Raw genomic sequence first — 20,000 nt, 5'->3', positions numbered from 1 at the left:
GTATGGAGTGTTTCCTGTGGCATTTGAGGTGCAGGAAGGCTTTAAACTGAAGAGCAAAAGGAGGCAGGGATGTTCTCTTCATGTAGGCATACTGAACAAAGGTCAGTAAGAAGTAAAACCAGTCTGCTTAGCCTCGAAACATCACGTTTTATTGCATCCTTTACACATTATGCATTTCATTCATTTCTTTAAAAAACGTTCATGCGTTTCGTTCCATGCTATGTACTAAACGTGGATATTAATATTTTGTAATTTGATATACACACGATGTAATTCACGTTTCCACAGATGGTGGTGATTTGCCTGGCCATACTAAGTGTGGTAGCGGGTTCTGGCTATCGCTCCTCCCTGGTCGCGCACTTGACTGTTCAGCTCAGGGAAGCCGAGGTCAACACATTCCACGACCTGACTGAACGCAAGGGCTGGCGGTGGGGCAGCGAGCCTCTCCTGGGGGCTTCGAGGTCGTACTTCGAGCTCAGCACGGACCCTGATGTCCAAGAAGTATTCCGGCGCATGGAGGTATTCCCGTTACGTGGCTTAAAATGTCTACTTGATCAGTGGTTGGATATTAATCATAAAACACAAACACACGCACACACTCGCGCGCGCGCGCACGCACACACACATACACACACACATACACATACACATACACATACACATACACATACACATACACATACACATACACATACACATACACATACACACACACACACACACACACACACACACACACACACACACACACACACACACATTACATATATATATACATATACATACTCATACACATTAATTTAGATATAGATATAAGTTCCTTACTGGTGCTGAAGCAGGTTATGGAACACGCTAAAACTGTTGTTGAAGCAAGTAGCTATCTTGGAAGGGCCCTCTCTTTGGGAGAATACGTCTAGCCGCATTAAGCAGAATTCAGTCCCATCGTTAAAGAAAGGTGGAATGGGGTGCCGAAGGTACATTTTTTCAGTTATTCATATTTTCTGTCTCATAGATACGCCAGCACGCCTGAAAGGTGCCATGACTTTAGCAATTTGTTGGTATGGAGAATTTTCTCCTCTTCCTAAATGCCTAGGCAAAATGCTTCCATTGTAGTCCACAGCATTATTGGTTTCGGTTTTAAATGCAACGAAGGTGGCACAGGGTCCTTTTCCACAAACTTGGTCTAGGATATTTCTGCTACTGTAGCTGGGGTGCTTGCATATAGATTTGATTAATAAATTCTAGTCGCAGAGCCACTTGAAACCAGTTATATAATCACATAATATAATAATCCTTAGATACATTTTCATCGTTTCCCTTTTAGACACACGAGCTGGATGAGAACATGGAAATGGTGCTACAAGGAGGCTATTCCTTCATCACAACGAAGTTCCAGAACACGGCCGTGGTGGCGCTGCGGTATACGAACGTCCGTGGGTACTCGCCTATTCACACCAGCCGTGTGGAGTATCCTAAGTTTGCAGGGACTTCTTGGGGACTGAGGTGACATTTCTATGAGTTACTAACCTTGTCTTTATTCCAGATTCTAATAATGCAGAGGAAGTTGTTAAAATCTACAAAGGCACGCACATACACATCTCTATGCTGTACTTTGTGGCATATATTCGTAAGGGGCACAGGCATTACTGATTATTCTGGGATATATTATTTTTGCATGAGTGAAGCATGGGGGTTGGGGTTAGGAAGGTTGCTTCTTTTTACCCATCGATTTTTTTTTTTTTTTTTTTTTTTTGTGTGTGTGTGTGTGGGGTGTGGGGGTATAAATGCAATATATGCGATATACATGGCGAAATAATACACTGAATATGAAGGAACGTCAGGCACTAAATTAAGAAATGTATCGATCACCAGGAGAGGTGCCCCATTCCGTCGGCAAATTACAAGGGCGATGCAGCAGCAAATCGAAGCGGGGCTTATTGACTACTGGCTCGGGGACGTGGTCAAGGCCAGAGTCATAGAGGAGAGAAAGGATACAAACAGAGTACAGAAGAGTGCCGTTTGGAATTACAAACCTGATGTACGAGTCGTTGTCCTTAAGAAATACTTGTCTACCAATAGCTTATATATCCTTATTATTGTTACATATTTTTGTTATGATAAACCTACGAATGACGAAATACGTTTATACTTTTTCACATTATTAATTAGTTTATCAGTATGTAATATCTTTTGCCATTATTGTAACAGGATGACAACAGCCGTGTTCCTCTAACCGTGGGCCATCTTCAAGGAGGTTTTTACCTCCTGATCTTGGGTCACTTCATCGCACTCGTCGTCTTCGTTGGGGAAAAGTTCTGCCCTTTAAGACTACTAGTATAGAAATATTCAAAACGTATTTTTAAGATAGGTTTCGTAGTTTTTAAATGGAGAGATTGTAACTTGCATGCTCACATTTTCATTTTTAGTAAAACTCGAGTGCGTAATGTATATAATTAAAACATTTAGTTTCTGTTATATCATTAACAGAAGTGTCTAGATATTTATCGCTAAATAGTAGGGCCGAAAATTACTGTTTCAGCTCTTGCTTTCACCCACTAACTTCACTGGATAAGTATGGACATGTTAGTCGAGAGTATTGGCAATAAAGTAGAAATAATTACCATTCCTACATCACCTACAATACAATACTATATGGCTGTAGTTTTCGGGAATCTGTATCCGTTTTTTCGCCCTTGAACAGTATTAGATCCATTTCTTAATGATTTGAAAACAACATATCATGCCGGTAACCTTGTATAAATAGCAGGGTGTTATTTGTACAATTTTACCTGACGGTGATTGCCTCTTAAAATTGAAATTATAATTCTCAGAAAAGCTGGTGCTCATTGGTGGTTCTTGCTGTTTGGGGGAAAAAAAAATCCTACACAAAGCCACTCTACTATACCTTAACATGGAATTCAAACTATGACACATCACAGTCGATAAAATTTAGTTTCATACAGCTAAGAAAGGTTCAACAGAGATCTCATTTCCACACCAGAATTATCAGTTCTTTAAAAGAAGCGTCACAAAATAAATATGAAACCAGATAAATTGCTAATCATGCCACTTTGGAGATGTTACCTTAATGATTGACAGGCATATGGTAATGTTGGCAATCAGCAAATGTATCCTCTGTTAATGTATGCAGAAACAACCTTAATAACCAAGTAAAAGACAGGTAATTGGTCCTTGTAATAGATTATATAACAACTATGGTAAAATAATATAGAACCAATGTCATGTGTATTAATGTTAACAAATTATTGAAAATAAATGAGGATTCCGTTAGTTCTGTAAGAAGATAGATTGCAGAGGTAATTCAGTAAAAGCATTATAAAGCATATGAATTTTTTGAAAAACAGGTTTCCTTACCATCTTAACTGCATATCTCCCAAACATTTGCAGCAGATCTTTTCTTCTGTGTATACATTTTTCATTTTCATTTCTAATGCTATAACTGTATCTAAAGACAGTCAAATGTTTAATAAAGGGGATAATAAAAATACAGAAATGTAGAAGTACAAAATTATTTTCCATACAAAGGAAATTTTTAATTTTATAATTTGCAATTGGCTTAAGCTAACCAGCTATTCTTCAATCAAACATCACATATAAGCTGCCCATCCAATATACATCTGGCAAAGGTTATCTACACTTGTAGCTTCTTCAATAAGGGAGTTAACCTGCCCCTCAACAGACAGAGGAAGGTTGAGACCTCGCCCCTTTGTACGAATCTGTCCACTAAGACGATGTTCAATGTTGCTGACATGCATTTGTGCCTAGAAAGATGAATATGAAAGACAGTTAGAAAGGTTTACAGATCTTTGAATATTAACCTGCATTGGGAAACAACTCCTTGTCACAGACATAAGTATTTAGAAAAAAAATGAGTATAATCATTTTATCTTGCACATCTTTTATTACACTGAATCACTAAAGCATACCTTTTCGTTGTTAATTTCACCTGTGTTCTTGGCACTTTTATCTCCTCGTGACCACTCCACTAAAGGATCATGGATGAAAGGACGAAGTATAGACATGAGGGCATCTCGCTCATCTCTCATCACCCGCATTGTAACCTATTGTATGAAAGAGGCTGAATTACTTTGCACATACAGTTGTACAACCTGAATTTTATATAAGATGATGAGACACACTTGAACAGTAACTTTCCTATTCTTCACATACCTCACAAGTTTTCCGAAAGATGCCTTCATATCCTGTAGGGCCCATGGCACTAATCATGTTGTGAGTCAGACGGAATGGAACACGCTCAGGCCAGTCAAATGTTTCTCCCTGGAGTATAAATGAAGCTGAAATTAACTTGAGGAATAAAAGTAATGAAGGTAACATTAACCTCCTCCTCCTTCTTTTCACTCCCAATTATTGCAGCATAATTTATACATTAATGTTAAAAGTAATCAATATATGCTCATCACAAACCTTGTTGAAAAGGCAGTTGAAGTCCACATGTACTGTGTCACCATTTGAGGAATCAAATAAAATGTTTTCCCCATGTCTATCGCCAAGACCAAGAATATAGCCCACCATGGACATGACAGCGGTGGTGCGGCAGTAGCTCAGTCTTGCCCTCAACCTGGAATTAAATATCATTACTCATACCTGTATATATTAGAACTTATATTTATTCTAACTTTCTTATCTATTCAGTGAAATTAATGTCACATCTTAAAACTTTGCTTCTTGTATTCTAATATTCTTCTGAGAAACTTTTATCATGAGATAAGCTGATTCTTGACGTAAGATTTTATTACATATTCTCCAAAGACTAAAATGAAAAAAATATTTAGTTAAAACTCCACTAAACCAGAAAAAAAAAAAATCAAAGCACTGTATCAAAACATGATTTAACATCTGTACCATTCACTCACCATGCTTGTGGATCCGGGAAATTTCGAAGAAACCATTCCCCAAACACAGGAGGATGTCTAGGAACTAGTTTGTTCTTGAAAATGTCCCTTTTTGTTGCTAAGGGTGTGTCTATTTTGCACATGTTCTGCTTCAGTTCCTGGCCAGACATGTATATCCCAGTGTCTCTGTAGATGCGGTGGAGGATCTGCCTCAAGCCATTGAGGTTCTGGATCCATTCAATCAAGCCACATTCTTCATTTAGAGGTACTACTGCCTGTAATCAAACAATGCTGTTAATATACATTTAATGACTTTTTTATTGCAATATCTGAATTCCTGTATTATATCTGCATTTTATATTAGATTTATTCTGAATAGAGTTTATACAATTATTGGCTTAAGAGCCATTTTAGTATCTCTCCACTCACTAAATGCAACTGTAGTCTGTAACAAATAAGCTGCCCCCCCAAAAAAAAAAAAAAAAAAAAAAGAGAGAGAGAGGGAGAGAGAGAGAGAGAAAGAGAGAGAGAAAGAGAGAGAGAAAGAGAGAGAGAGAGAGAGAGAGAGAAAGAGAGAGAGAGAGAAAGAGAGAGAAAGAGAGAGAAAGAGAGAGAAAGAGAGAGAGAGAGAGAGAGAGAGAGAGAGAGAGAGAGAGAGAGAGAGAGAGAGAGAGAGAGAGAGAGAGAGAGAGAGAGAGAGAGAGAGAGAATTAGTTAGTTCACCCAGACACTAATAAGAATAGGAACAACAATTAACACTCACATATGTTCTAATGTGCAAATCCCTCCTTCTGGACTCTGGATCTTGCACAAGGCAGCGGTTGACAAATGCATTGAATTCCATGAGTCGACAGTCTTTCCTCAAGTCATCCTGTAAAGTTTGTAAATTTATTATTATTACAAGACTAATTCTCTGAATTAAGAAATACCACAAAATTGTAAAATATTGTAATATTCATGACAGATATTTAATATAAACTTGAAATATGTAACAGTACATGCATATTCCTGACAATCAGAAGAGGGAGAAAATATGAAGAATAAAAATAATAATGAAATTATTTTACCTTTGGCTTGCACATCATAATGTATCTGTTGCCATCTGAACCTCGCAATGTTATTTTCTTTGGCAACTGCAGGGACTGCATAATTTCCACTTGATCTTCAACACTTGCTAAGAATACTTCAGCTCTAGAAAAGGACAAAACATGTTATACCCTACATAACTATCCCAATTATTGTTATATTCTTTATGTTCATGTTTAAATTTTCTGCAAAACTATAAAAGACTATCCTTGCATATAATCTTCAGTAAAGTATGTACTCCATAAGATAACACAACCAACAAGTAACTTATATTATGATGCTAAAAATCACAATATTCGAAGTATATTCAAAATGTACAAAATTGCTTTTTACTTTAAAACTTGCTGAGTTTCAATAATACTCACAGAATGGTTTTACAATGAAATAGGGCTACTTATGCATTTTGGATGTTGAAGTACCCTGCACATAACTTCTACAAACTATTTATAAACCAATATCTCCCCAAGTACCTGGGAAATGGATTGTGAGAATGAAGAGCATCTGAAGACACAGGAGTTGTTACAGTCATCTGTTGCTGAAGAGGCAGGATAATGCTTGAGAAAGATGTGTCAGATAGTAGTCTTGGAAGTCCTCGTAATAAGCTGTTCAGGCTTACTTGGGGCACTCCCTGAAGAAAGAGAGAGAAAAATAATATCATCAAAACTGGGCAAGATGTGCCTGTGCGATGGTCTGTTACACAGTATGTTTTAGTTTTGCATTATTGTTGAGATAATGTATCTCAAACTAAACATTATATACCTTCCATACTATGTTAATCATTAATCATTCCAGTCGCTGTTGTAATACATACCTTTTCTACATGCTTATTTGAGAGTTCAAGAAATTTGTCTGCTAGTTTGGTGGCATCAGCAATAAATTTGTGCAAATCTGGGTTCTTTCTCTTGGCAGTCTCAAAAATCTCAATACATCTTGAAACTCTCATTGGATAGGAAGACTGAAATGAAAATAAAATCTTTTTTTATCTGACAAGAAATTAAATATATTTAAGTCTTAGGAACCGTATTTAGTTTTATTTAAAAAACTAGAATACACTAAGTAAACATGAAAAAAAAATACCATAGGCTGTGGACCTTGGCATACATAAAAATAATACAATCTCTCAAACAATAAATTCAACTGATTGATGTCATTATTATCCCAACTGAACTCTTACTTTAGACACAGCTATCATATGCCACATGGCTTGTTGTGGGTAACTGCTGAGCATTGTAGCAATGATCTTGCACAGCTGAACAAACACTTCATTGTTGGAATGGCAGATTCTGGAAATTAGTTGTGGCAGTGCTGTCATAAACATATAATGGGGCAGTCGATCTACCAAGCTTCCTGTAAGAAAATTACTTAGTCAGAGAGTGTATCCAGGTAAAGAAGACACATTTCAAATTTCTCATTCCTTTTTCTAAACACCAGGCTCCATGTAGTCTACATACCAACAGCACCATTAAGGTTTGCCAGTTTTTCCCTGTGGCTGTCCAGGGGGGTGTTTTTCCTGCTAACCCTAGACTTTTCTTCTTTAGCCTCTAATTCACTGACTCTTGTTCCAAACTCTAGCCACAATCCCAGCATTCTTGGCATCGACTGATAGACGTGACGGCAGCCATATTGGAGTGATTTTCCAAAACTATGAAAAATAAGAGATGTATCCTTTAGCTGGAAAATAAGGTCTCCCCGGACCAACAACCTCCTACGATAATAGTCCAGCGTAAAGTGGGAGGTCACCTAGACACCAATTTTCTATCTGACTGAGATAACTAGAGAATTTCAACTTGGTTTACTGAAATAATGGCAACAGGCATAAATATACCCAAGAACGTAATAGTAGAACCCTAAATTCCACTAGACTCTAAATAACTAAAAATCCAAACTATAAAAACAAAAAAGTATTACAAACCTTAAGACTATGTGATGGATCCACTCCACAGGTTTTTCCTTAACATCAAGTGAACTTAAAATACGGTCATAATACATAGCAAGGTGGAAATGCCCATCTTCCCACTGCTTGTTCATCTCACATGCATCTCGGTAATACTGTTTGATAGTGTTGACTTCCTGTGTGGCTGATTCTTCAGAGTATCTTGCAAGGAGCAACTTGGCACGACCATAGGCAATGCGCTCTTCCTAAAATGTATGTCTCAAATAAATTACAATCAACAAAATTTGGCATATTTGCCAGTCAATATCAATAAAGACATTTTTATATCAAAGATGTGTTCACTCTTTATTTTTTATCTAATGTATCATTCTGTAAGAACTATTAAAGACATCTATTAAAATTATAATCATAAAATATTCTCATACAATACTGACTTGTGTCTCCTTGCCAGTATCTCCCCTGTAATCATCACTTGAGGAGAAGAACTTTTCCATCCCACGGTTTAGAGTCGTCACGGCTTGATGCTGTTCCCCCTTCACCCAGTGCCACTTTGCTCGTTCAATAAAAACATCTCTTCCTGACCCTGTTTAGGATAATCTTCAAGTTTCATGCATATACTTACATTCAATTACAGCCAATACCTTCACTTAATGAAAGATAAAAATTCTGCTTTAGAATATTTTTGTACAAATAAAGTGCTTAAAACTTACATCCATGAAAAAAAAATAATAATAATAATAAAACTGGTAAAATACCCTAAACCTTTCCCCCTAAATGAATCAGTGCCAAAAAAATGATAAAAATAATAAAAATTCATAAGGTTACCTGCTCCAAGAAGAGCCCATTCTCCTTGTTGCGTGTGTCCTGCCTTTCGTGCAACTTTGGCACTATGAAGCCATGAACTCTCCAAGCGGGTGACTAAAGATGAACTCAAAGATGAATCACTCTTCTGTGTCCACTCTCGGCCAAGCTCTAATAAGGTTCTGTTGGTGTGAATATATATTAATTATATATATATTACATAAACTTGAAGCAACAAAATAGTTTTTTTTTTTTTTTTTTTTTTTTTTCAGATGTTTCAACATATGTTTCAACAGTCTCTTAGTAGCTGAAATCTTAATGTACTTCATAATGATTTTCAAGGACTCAGCTGGGATCCTATGAATAGCAGAAGAAAAAACAAATACATAACAGCACCAATGCTGATTAAATGATGTCCAAAGTGGACATATGTTAAGAAAAGATAGGAATAACAGTAGAGATCAAATGCATTATTTGATTGTGTAATTAATATGCCATACCTTCGAAAACTTAAGATTGGCTCAAGGTAACGGTGGGATGTCTGAACAAGGCTCAAGCGTTTGTCCCATCTTTCAACAAGTTCCTGAAGGTTTAGGGGTTGCTGTTGGTGATCCAAGGTCATCTTCAGCTCTGGACTTGAAAATCTGATTTTTGTATCAGTGGGCTGGTTAAACTGAAGTAACCCAGATACCATTTCCTCCAGCTCAGTAAGAATGTGTAGTCTGGAATTTTACAAACAAATAACCAATAATGAATCAAATCAACTAAAGGTCATTCATACATTTTCAATATTTCCCATGTTTATCAATTAACCATATATTTAACAAAATATGTTAACCACAAGACTGACAAAAAACAAACTTCCTGAACTAACTACTCAAAACCTAGAGCTCAGATGTTATCAATATTGGTAAAACAAGTAAAACATAACCTTTCTTCAAAACTTTATCGGGTGATGCTATAGACTGTGTCAGTCTTATTATGGTCTGCCTTGTAAAGATTATTACTTTAATGTAAGAATGCACATTCAATGAAAACCTTACTGAATTTTTTATTTTCCATTTTGCATTATGTGATCACATTTCAGGTAGCCTAGGCTTGGAGCTATGGTACTCAGTACATTATGTGTATCAAATTCCAGGAGAAATCCTATCCTCAGAGGCTAAAGTGCATTTACATAAGTCATAATTACTCCCTGACCTCAGTATGTTTGGATATGCTCTTTGATATGCCCATTTCTCCATACTGGCAGCAGACAGGGGAGCAATCTGCTGTGTTCGCAAGCGACGCAGACTTGACTGGTATGCTGCAGAGTCACGAGCACGGACTGCAAGAAGGACCTGGCCTACACCTGAACCCCAAGAGTTCTGGTTAGGATTAGTTTCAAGGTATTTTTCCAGACAGTCCCATTTGCCAAGTCTCCATGCTGCCTCAACACGGTATTCATTCAGTGATGCCTCAAGCTCAGGCCTGAAATGTAGTCATATATTTTAGTTTCTAAAATGACAAATTTTCAAAAAATAAAGTTGTGTCTCATTTTTTTACAATCTACAATACTACACAAAAGAAATATACATTTTTACAAGGATTTTTGATTATCACATAATCAGGTTTAACTGTTAGTACAACTATTAATACCATACAAAATCTAAAAATATGTAAAATCTTTTCAAATCTATATATTTATCTGCAAGAATATCATCAATTAAAAATACAGTCAAAACTTAACTCAAAAGTTATAAGTAACTAGATCTATGCTTTAAATCGTAATTATCACTTACTTGTTAGAAAGAAGCCCATGTGTTATGTTAAGGACTGAGTGCGGTTGATCCAAACTCAGGTAACAATCCAGAAGACCCTTGTATACTTCTTCTGATCCCTGCCTAACACAAAGGTGCTCATAGCATCCTAAAGCATCTTGTAAGCGACCTGTGAATAAAAGCGTTTGTTATGCTGTGTATGATTGTATAGATACATGATTCTTTCAGAAATACGGATTTAATGTGATAAGTACTCATAACAATAATGTACTACAGTACATCAGGTATGCTCCTGGAGTGCTTATTGTTTCTGGATGGGGCCAGTGCAAAATATCTTCCAGCACCATTTGAATATTTCTAATATTACATATATCCCTGGAAATGAATCCTAACTGAAAATAACAAAACCAAAATCTATCGTATTTTGAAATTACAGATAAATTTCTCAAGTCACCTGTTGCAACATGCTGAATAACTTGCTCATCCAAAGATGGATCCTCTTGACGGATAGCTGCTACACCAGCAACACCATCTGGTTCATCCAAGGAAACATATATGCGCTGAAACACAAAATACTTTTTAACCACAGATCTAGGATTTTTACTTTACTTTATGCAACAAATTGTTCTTATTTACTCAATGATAATATAAATTCATCATCTGTACTATGAAAAACCCTTACTTGCATAAAACCAAGATGCTCTTTCAGCTGACTTGGATTATCTTTTAAAAAGGCTTCAATATGAAGCATCGCTCGATGGTAGGCTTGGCACTTAAAAGATGTCTGTGCAAGCAAATTTGCTGGAATCTTCTCTAGAAAACCTGTTACCTGAGATAATACAAAAGGACCATCAGGAATTTGGAGTTCACTCTATATGGGTGTAGCTAATAGTATGACAAAAACATTATAAAAAAGACACTTAATGTGAGCAATGAAACAAAAGCAAGATATAGCAAAGACTGTAACTTAATAACTCAAACTATTCATCAAGCAAAATGAAAAGAGAGAAAATCCATTTACAAAGATAAATATTAAGGTTACAAACCTGTTGTAGCTCCATGGAAGGTGTAAAGGCTCCGCGTCCTTTCTTCGATGCATTTTCAATCTGCCTCTGTTTCTGTATCCACTTACTTACATAGTCTAAAGCAGTAAACAATGTTTGAACTGCTAGATGCCTGTTTAAAGACAATGTTCAACTATAAGGCCATACATCAATCTTGAAACATGCAGTTACAAAAAGATAAGAAAAAAATCTTTGTATTCTGTGTATCTTCTGGGTCAGAATATGCTAACTCATCATTTGTGGGTTGGTTAAGACTGACTTTATATATGCTAAAGGGTAATGTTTTTTTTTGGTAATATTTTTTTACATAAATATCATGTGAGACTTTCATAGCAGTTACAGAAAGAGATAAAATAGCAATTTGAAATGAAGCAGAGTGGGGGAAAGCTTAAATCTAGAACCAATGGATGTACAATGTGGCATCATATAACTAAAACAGCAGGGTGTTTAAGAAATATAATACATTGTAATGTGATTTCCGAGTGCATGTTGCTGTTGCTTGATGAAACCCATTAGAAAGCCAACCTCTTGCAGTGTAGATTACTACATTGCATTATTGATTCTGTGTTTTATCAAATGCATATTGCTCATAAGCACATCATTGGAAAAAGAAAAAGAAATCTGCATTATCTGCACTGTTTTTGATCAAATTAATTTTGCTCATATGCATATTATTGGGGGTGGGGGCAGGTGAATCTGACGCAATCTAATATACCTATTGATAAAACATGATATAGACATTAATTTATGAATGATAAAATATTATATCTATTACACTACTTATCAAAAATAGTTGTTACAAAAATATTACTCATAGAGAATAGCATAGTTAATCATATATAAAACTATTAATGAATGTCTTAAGACTCAGGCTTATGTATTTTACAAACATTTTAATTTACAAAAATGCAACAACTATTCAATGAATAACCAACTGTATTTGTAAAATTCTTACTGTAATTCCAGGGAGATTGTAGAAGGCTGCTCTGCCACTGGTTTCTCATCCATGTGTTTCATTACAGCTAAAACCTCCTTGAGAATTGTCTCATGATGTTGCTCAGACTCCCTTAATGCACATACCAGCACAGGTTGTAACAAATACATGGCTGTTGTTGTGTCTCTACGGAGGATTGGTTTGCAGGCACTGAATACCTGTCACAGTACCATATTCATTAATACACCTTAAAAAAAATAATATAAATCCCATTACCACTAATGGCAGATAAACCACACAAATGCTCAATCTTGGCATGTATTTCAATATCTTTATAAATGTCTTAAAGCATAATAATTACCTCTAGACATGAATCGAAGTCTGTAGATAACATCTTTAGTAATATAAATGAAAAACGAAAATATCCATATTACAAACATATTTGCTATCTACCTGAAAAGCTCTTTCTCCTTTGAGCAAGTCTATTAGAGAACATGTCCAATTTGTAAGCCACTGATGGAAGGTCTGTGCCCGAGAACTTCCGTAGATAGGTGAAGGACGTCCTGAAGTTGATCGACTATTGCTGTTGGCCACAGTGTACTTTGAGGTCATCAAAGGGAAAATAATCTCCTGCATCTGGTAAGGCAAACGGTCCCAAGCCCCAGAACCAACTGGTGTTGCCCCTTCTGAGCCCCTCTCTCGGATGCCATAAACTCTTGTCACTTCCTAGAATAATATTAAGAATCTTGGAGTGTCACCATATGATCAATATTTTTCTTTCTATTGTAAACAAGTTACTACAAATAATGCTAAAAATGATAATACAGAAAACGGACTTGAACCATTTTAACCATATAAGAAAATTGCAATATGAAAATATAATACATGGGGGGGGGGGGAATCCTTTGACTGCACTTTCATATATTTATATCAAATATGTTCATGAGACAATATGAAAATCAAAAACTGTTTTCATTAATAAAAAATTAACAGGTAAATTATTTAATATTTACATTCAGAGACAGAAAAGATTAGGATAATAAAATCAACTGACTACATCAATCACTTATAATAACATACTTGCATGGCATATGATGCACATGTCTGGGTATTGGCATCTGTAGCAGCTAAGAAGGCTCTTCCTAATTCTGTTACCAATTCCACTATGAAAAGTTCTTCTTCAATATTCAGATGTATTTTGCTCAGTTCCTCTGCAATAAAATGCAATAAACATTATTAATAATAATAATAATAATAATAATAATAATAATAATAAACTCCCAATTTTATAATAAGCAGACACTAAGTATACTACAAAGTGAATTTCACCTCTTTATCAGACAAATCAAATCATACCATTTCCAAACTTCATCTCCTAAATTAAGTATAAATACCTTTAATGTTGGAATGTGTATAGAGTCGCATTGGGTCAATGGCACCCAAGAGACCAAGGCAATCTGCCACAGCCACCTGCACCTCCTCTTCCACTTCACGGCATTGACCTTTTAAAATATGCAATTTATTTACATATTTGGTATCCCATTAAGTAGCATTAGACGCAGGGCAATTTTTTTTATACATTTAACAATAAAAAAGATGTGTCTAAAGCACCAGCAAATACAGTATATCATATTCTCACAAGCAATCCTTCATATTATATCACTACCTCCTTACCTAAAAGAATGCTGAAAAGTTCCGAAACAGTTGGATGCACAGTGTCTGCATCAGTCGTGAGATGATGGACAGCCTCCTGATTATGGCGAAGAATATGACGCAGACGATTCAAAGCATGAAGACGTACATCCAAGCTCTCATGACTAAGACCGCGCAATACAGGTGACAAGGCACTTACTACCTCTTCTCTACTGCCTCTGAAAATATATTTTATAATTTTGAGTCCTTTGTCAGAAATTAATGGTGTGTCTCCTTTATTTTCCCCTCTTGTGTATCACAATGCCTATATGATGTCACTCCTGAAAAAGGGTTTTCCATTTTCTAATTACATCAATACAGCCAGAACTAAAATCAAATCAAATGCAGTATTTCCTTCTGTCCTTCATCAAATACAATAAATGATCTCACAGATAATAAAGTGTGCCAACATGTATTAGTCCCACCCAGCCTGTGTTAATAAGTGATTATTCAACTGGGCACTTCTAATATACAGTGCTGATATAGCATCAAAGGCTTTCAACTCTTCTGCTGCAGTTTATTGGTTAAAATTTAGCTCTAAAAAATACAATAATAATAATAATAATAAATAAATAAAATAAAAAATTACATAACAGAAACAATTCTTAAAATTAGAGGTCAATTATTTTCTCTGAATATTCATTCTTCGAGCTGCTCCATCCATTTTTTTTTTTTTTAGTGGTGTCTGGTGAATGTTCCCCTTCCCATTGAATTCCTCCAAACTTTTAAAAGAAATACACAAGCCATATTTTGAGAAGTGTTCTTATGTAAAAGAAAAAGGAAAGAAAAGAAAAAGGAAATGACAAAAAAAGAAAGGACCAAGGAAGAAAGATGAAAGGAAGAAAGAGGGAAGGAAGGAAGAAAGAAAAAAAAAGAAAAAGTGCTGAAACTACAGCCTACCTCTTGTCAGTGAGATCCATAATCTAGCCAGGCAAAATCAATATTTTCAATCTCAATTTCAACAGTTTATTGAGAGAATTCTATTATTGGCTGGAACAATTTATGAAGAAAATATCTGAAATGCTGTAACCACTGACATAACTGTTCTTATTCTTGATGTAATTATGTGTGACCAACTTTAAGACTGGGAAAGAGAGAAAATGGAGTATAATAACCAATGTTGAGAGAACAATATATCCTATTAAAGCTGTACTTACCCCATCACTCTTGTCTGTCTCTCTAAGATGGCTTGATTGACCTGTGTAAGGGCTGGGTCTTCAGGAAGGAGAGGCAAATTTCCTAGAAGGGGCCTAATAGATGGCATTTCAACCTGGAGAGAAGTGACATGATTAAGTACTTATCATGGTGTCGTATTCCAGTTTAACAGTTAATCAATTTCATTCCTGCTGGATCTCACATTTGGATCTGCAAGAATCTGACCTGAAGAATAAATTACACCTAATAATGACTTTATAAGAGAATTCAAAAACATTTCATACACCCACTGTTGAATAAAAACATGTTTACTGATGTGATATACTGCAGAATATATACTACTGCCTTAATCATCTTTCCATTACATTATATCTCAAGCCACAGAGACATCTGATGTTAATGAAAGAAATATATTTACCAAGACACTTGTCAAAACTGGTGCCATCTGCTGAGGTCGCTCCTTGACCAGAGGCTTCACCACAACAGCTACTTCCTCCAATAAACCCTCCAAGGTGCTCTCATCAAGGCTATAGAAGACATGAAAATCCACATTGGCCTATGTTGCCTTTTTCAAAATAATATACTGTGACATAATTTCAGCAACATTTGAGAAATGCTCACTAATGTATGACTCACTTGTACAGGAAGTTTGTCCAGGCACTGCACCCAATATCAAAGAACTCATCATCCCTGAGTTTGAGTGCTGTCTTCAAGGATGCTAAGATTTTCCTAGACACTGGAGATATATACTGTCTTCCCATAACTACGAGAAGATCACTTAGTGACCACAAAGCACACCGCTTTTCCCTATAAAACAGATGTATTTTGATTAAATTTTTTCATCAAAAAATTATGCTATACTTTAGAAGGTAAAATAAACAAGATAACTTAAGAAACTATCAAAATAATATTTCTGTTTACTTGTACATAGTGGAAGATGACACAAGCTTGCTGTCTAGGAATCCTAAAATTCCTAAGAGTCGAGGTGCCAAATATTCAGCAATATCTCTTGAAGTTGCAGGATCGTGAGAGAACTTGTTTTCCATGGTGGTCTTTCTCGTAAGTCTACTTGAGGTGTTATGATCACTGCTCTGCTCAATGGCTCGCATACGGGAAAATTCTCGCAAGACAGCATCCCGATGGTCATGCAAACCAAGGATCAATTCATTGACCTGGTTCTGTGAAGAGAATATTTATAAAACATAGATTCCACTATGACTATGACAAACTTGATCATAGTCTTTTATTAGGCTGACCAACAACAACTCATTCAAAATCCATCTCATATTCATTTTCATATCTGCAATCACATATCCATATATATCTAGCCAACATGTATTCATACTTTATTCCTTAGAGTCTAGACACCAACAGCTAAATCAAACAGTACCTGCACAGAGCATCTTCTAATATTCTGAATGTGGATATCTGTAGTGGAAGCTATGAAGTCTAATACAGCCTCCTGCTCTTCTTGAGGATAATGGAATACTAAGAATGCCAAAATATGCTGTAAAGGATATAGCCAAAACTTCATTATAGGAGGAAGATATTTCTGTAATGTGATTCTTAATATTTAAACAAAAAGTGTAACTCAGACAGCTCTTAAAAATTACACATTTTCAGGTTTCCTTTCCTTTATCTCAAGGAACAAAAAGACATAAGTAGCAACCTGGAAATGATCAATGAGAATGTCTCGCAGGCGAAGAGAGAGGCAGCCTGCTAACTCTTGCAGTAGCCCTGGCTTAGCCTCCTGTGTTGCACGCACAGCTAATGCTGGTAGTAAATGCCGTATCTGACTGATTATGAACTGTCCTACACTGCTTTTGCCTTGATTTCTGTAACAAATACAAGCATTTAAACAGCATGCAACAAAACCATTATTTTCAGTTGCTTTCTTTTTCCCACTATTGTGATCAGTAGCAATTTCATGCAGGTCTAACTTGAAAAGAGATCACTATATTTTCCAATCTGTTGTATGATATCTTGATTCATTGAGAGGATCAAAAGACAAAAATGGAGTAAAGGAGGGTGATATAAACTGACAATAAAGGCTAAACAAGTTAATGGTATAATAACGAGCATAAACTCCTTAACTTCCAATAACTGACTTGGTACTTCCTGTAGAGGATACATTCCATTCAAAAACCTCTGCAACATGGCTCAGCATTGCTCCCACTTCTCCTGGTCTGACTATTTCTGACAATACCTAAAATTTGAAAATATGCATTTAATTACTGATTAAATACTGTACAATCTAGAAATTATTGATTAAAAAAGAAAGAGGGCAGAGATGGAAGTATAATGTTTTTTGTTTTATATCCCTGTTGTACTACTACAACACACCTAATAGTTGTAAATATGAAAATAGCATATCCCAAACTTAAAAAAGAAAAAAACATAACTTCTAAAATTCTAGACCCAAGCAAGAATTTATAACTGTGCTCTCCAGGAAAATCCTATTAACTCCAAACCGACGGGCATGGCATGTAGTACATGCCATGCCCACGTTGAGCTTACTTTATTAATGGTTTTTGCACATAAATGGCTCCATTTATACTAAATCACCATTGAACCAATTATGACTACTTGTCTCACCTGTTTACCTTTTTCCTTGATTTTTGAAAATATCTTGTTATCTTATATTGCCACTACTTATGTCAATAACATTATAGTAATTATAATGTCTATAATAAAAATAACATCATCGATATTGATAGCATTAGTAAAAAAAAACTTTTCCCGCAAATTCAAGGAAAGATGAAGTCAGGTAAGATCACAAGGTTTACTAATTGACTCCTTTGTGGCTAACAGAGCCACCTATGTGCAGAGACATTTCCCAAAAAAATCTAAAATGAGCACAGCATTTTCCCAGCGATGTTAGGTTATAAAAAAAAATAATTGAAACGTGTGGGGGAAAAAGAGGTTCAAATTACCCAAGATAAATCAGAGGCCTACCTGAGCAAGAGACTGGCGGTGTCTGATATAGAGGTCCTTCAATGGTAGTCCAAGAGTATTGGCCAGGGAGTGGATGATGAGATGAGCCTGTGCTGTGACAAGCCGATCACTTATTGCTAAACACCGTAAGAGTAGTACAAGCACCCCACCTGTCAATCCACCTAGAGGACACCTGTTGGCAATTAATCAACACGTGTTGATTCGAACAACATTAAGCATATGAATATCACTAAACAATTTATAGCTTTAACAATTCTAATTCAGTAAGTAGCATAATAACAGAAATAAGAATAATGAAATATTCCAGACGGTCATTAGAATAAATAAATAAATAAAGTTAGATAACCAACCTGACAAGATAATGCAGTGCTTCTAATACAGCAAGATATGTTTTGCTTGATGATTTCTTCCTTTCAGCTGTCCTGAAGAGCTCATTCAAGTAAGAAAGAACTAGTTCTCCTTCTTTGGACACCAGAGCAGACTTCAAATCCTGTGAAAAATATATGTACATATCCAACAAATAATGATTGTACTAATACTAATATTAATAATATATTAATAAAAACAATAATAATGATAATAATAATATCCTAATTATAATGACAATAAAAATAACAACATCAATAATAAATTATCAATAATATTAATAATAACCAATATAAAATCCCATAATATCCCTCTAAGTTTAAGAAGACCCCAAGTTGAGAAATAATACCTGGCTTGAATCACTTTGTACACCTTGACAAACAAGTTCTGAGAGTTGTCTACACATGGCAGAGACAACCTGCTTATCCTGGTGATCTAACAGTGAGAGATACTGATTGATCATATGAGGGTTCAGCTTTGTATGGGTGATAACAGCTGGGAGAGCGTCAATAATCGACACTAAGACTTTTGTGTCAGAGTGGGTTAGCAATCCGAGGAAACGAGACACTAGTGTTGGATCAACACGCTGTGGGTCTAAGTTGTTAGTTGAATTTCCATTCTTGCATACTCTGCAGACAAGGATGTTTGGGCCATACGTATCCTCCTCTGACCTGAAGAAAATTTATCTTATCAATTTATATTAATTTTGATCATTATTAATATATGTTTTGTATATGCTTCACCACAAGCATACTAACTTAACAATATAATCAGAACATGTATATAGTCATACTATAAATATTTATTCAGCACAAATTAACCCAAACCTGATGGGCATGGCATGTATGTACATGCCATGGCCATGTTGAGTTTAGTTTACTAATTGTTTTTATACATAAATGGCTACACTTGTACTAAGTCACCAATGAGTCAATTATGAGTACTGTCTGTCTCGCCTGTTTACCCCTTTCCTTGATTTTTGAAAATATTTTACGTTATTTTATATTACTGTTACTAGTATCATTAACATTATAGGAATAATAATGTCTATAATAAAAATAACACCATCAATATTTATAGCATTAGTAAAGAAAACGTTTTTCCCACCAATTCAAGGAAAGGTGAAATCAGGTAAGGTCACAAGGTCTACTAATTGACTGCTTTGTGGCTAAGCACTAGCAGAGCCTGGTGGCATTGAGTTAATCACAGAATACAAACTATAAGGCTCTATCACTTTTGTTCAAGAAGAAAAAAGTGAAATGCGGATAATTACTTTGGACATTTCACTGTAGTGTGATTAAGAAGAGCACACAACAAATGATTCAAGGAAGCAGCTCCAGCTTGTACAGTCTTGTTATCAGGGAAATGTAAAACAGCACCTACAACTTCACCCACTAATTGTTGGCCTCCAGCACCCCC

The 20,000-nt window shown here is 35.7% G+C and overlaps 2 protein-coding genes across 2 annotated transcripts in view; one reads left to right on the top strand and one right to left on the bottom strand.

Moving 5' to 3' along the window:
• The first annotated feature begins 275 nt into the window (after positions 1-275).
• On the top strand, positions 276-3,404 carry LOC125047630. Its single transcript, XM_047645937.1, has 4 exons — positions 276-519; positions 1,325-1,503; positions 1,873-2,038; positions 2,209-3,404. Exons 1-4 carry the CDS (start codon positions 289-291, stop codon positions 2,338-2,340), a joined length of 708 nt encoding a protein of 235 aa, XP_047501893.1. The 5' UTR covers positions 276-288; the 3' UTR covers positions 2,341-3,404.
• Positions 3,405-3,514: 110 nt separating this feature from the next.
• LOC125047629 (serine/threonine-protein kinase ATR-like) overlaps positions 3,515-20,000 on the bottom strand; it is a 24,155-nt gene continuing 7,669 nt past the window's right edge. The window contains exons 14-49 of the mRNA XM_047645935.1: positions 19,855-20,000; positions 18,931-19,252; positions 18,566-18,705; positions 18,216-18,387; positions 17,369-17,466; positions 16,930-17,095; positions 16,651-16,767; positions 16,182-16,438; positions 15,897-16,067; positions 15,679-15,787; positions 15,263-15,375; positions 14,088-14,284; positions 13,808-13,915; positions 13,494-13,624; positions 12,867-13,139; positions 12,435-12,631; positions 11,462-11,591; positions 11,098-11,244; positions 10,870-10,975; positions 10,437-10,584; positions 9,856-10,125; positions 9,156-9,377; positions 8,680-8,837; positions 8,289-8,437; positions 7,873-8,099; positions 7,412-7,602; positions 7,135-7,307; positions 6,772-6,915; positions 6,431-6,588; positions 5,942-6,065; positions 5,638-5,745; positions 4,896-5,149; positions 4,447-4,600; positions 4,192-4,299; positions 3,948-4,082; positions 3,515-3,782 (exon numbers count right to left, since the gene is read on the bottom strand). The exon at positions 19,855-20,000 is cut by the window's right edge and continues 15 nt beyond it. Of these exons, the coding sequence (XP_047501891.1) occupies positions 3,609-3,782; positions 3,948-4,082; positions 4,192-4,299; positions 4,447-4,600; positions 4,896-5,149; positions 5,638-5,745; positions 5,942-6,065; positions 6,431-6,588; positions 6,772-6,915; positions 7,135-7,307; positions 7,412-7,602; positions 7,873-8,099; positions 8,289-8,437; positions 8,680-8,837; positions 9,156-9,377; positions 9,856-10,125; positions 10,437-10,584; positions 10,870-10,975; positions 11,098-11,244; positions 11,462-11,591; positions 12,435-12,631; positions 12,867-13,139; positions 13,494-13,624; positions 13,808-13,915; positions 14,088-14,284; positions 15,263-15,375; positions 15,679-15,787; positions 15,897-16,067; positions 16,182-16,438; positions 16,651-16,767; positions 16,930-17,095; positions 17,369-17,466; positions 18,216-18,387; positions 18,566-18,705; positions 18,931-19,252; positions 19,855-20,000 (5,997 nt within the window). The 3' untranslated portion in view covers positions 3,515-3,608. The remainder of the gene's footprint in view (positions 3,783-3,947; positions 4,083-4,191; positions 4,300-4,446; positions 4,601-4,895; positions 5,150-5,637; positions 5,746-5,941; positions 6,066-6,430; positions 6,589-6,771; positions 6,916-7,134; positions 7,308-7,411; positions 7,603-7,872; positions 8,100-8,288; positions 8,438-8,679; positions 8,838-9,155; positions 9,378-9,855; positions 10,126-10,436; positions 10,585-10,869; positions 10,976-11,097; positions 11,245-11,461; positions 11,592-12,434; positions 12,632-12,866; positions 13,140-13,493; positions 13,625-13,807; positions 13,916-14,087; positions 14,285-15,262; positions 15,376-15,678; positions 15,788-15,896; positions 16,068-16,181; positions 16,439-16,650; positions 16,768-16,929; positions 17,096-17,368; positions 17,467-18,215; positions 18,388-18,565; positions 18,706-18,930; positions 19,253-19,854) is intronic.

Source organism: Penaeus chinensis, chromosome 41 (genome assembly GCF_019202785.1).
Source record: "Penaeus chinensis breed Huanghai No. 1 chromosome 41, ASM1920278v2, whole genome shotgun sequence".
NCBI classification, from domain to species: Eukaryota; Metazoa; Arthropoda; class Malacostraca; order Decapoda; family Penaeidae; genus Penaeus; species Penaeus chinensis.
This window is presented reverse-complemented; position numbering and strand designations above follow the sequence as displayed.

Coding starts and splice junctions, on each gene's coding strand:
- LOC125047630 (XM_047645937.1), top strand. CDS start 289: ATGGTGGTGATTTGCCTGGCCATACTAAGTGTGGTAGCGGGTTCTGGC. Junction 1,504..1,872: donor GGGACTTCTTGGGGACTGAG/GTGACATTTCTA, acceptor ATCGATCACCAG/GAGAGGTGCCCCATTCCGTC. Junction 2,039..2,208: donor TTTGGAATTACAAACCTGAT/GTACGAGTCGTT, acceptor TTATTGTAACAG/GATGACAACAGCCGTGTTCC.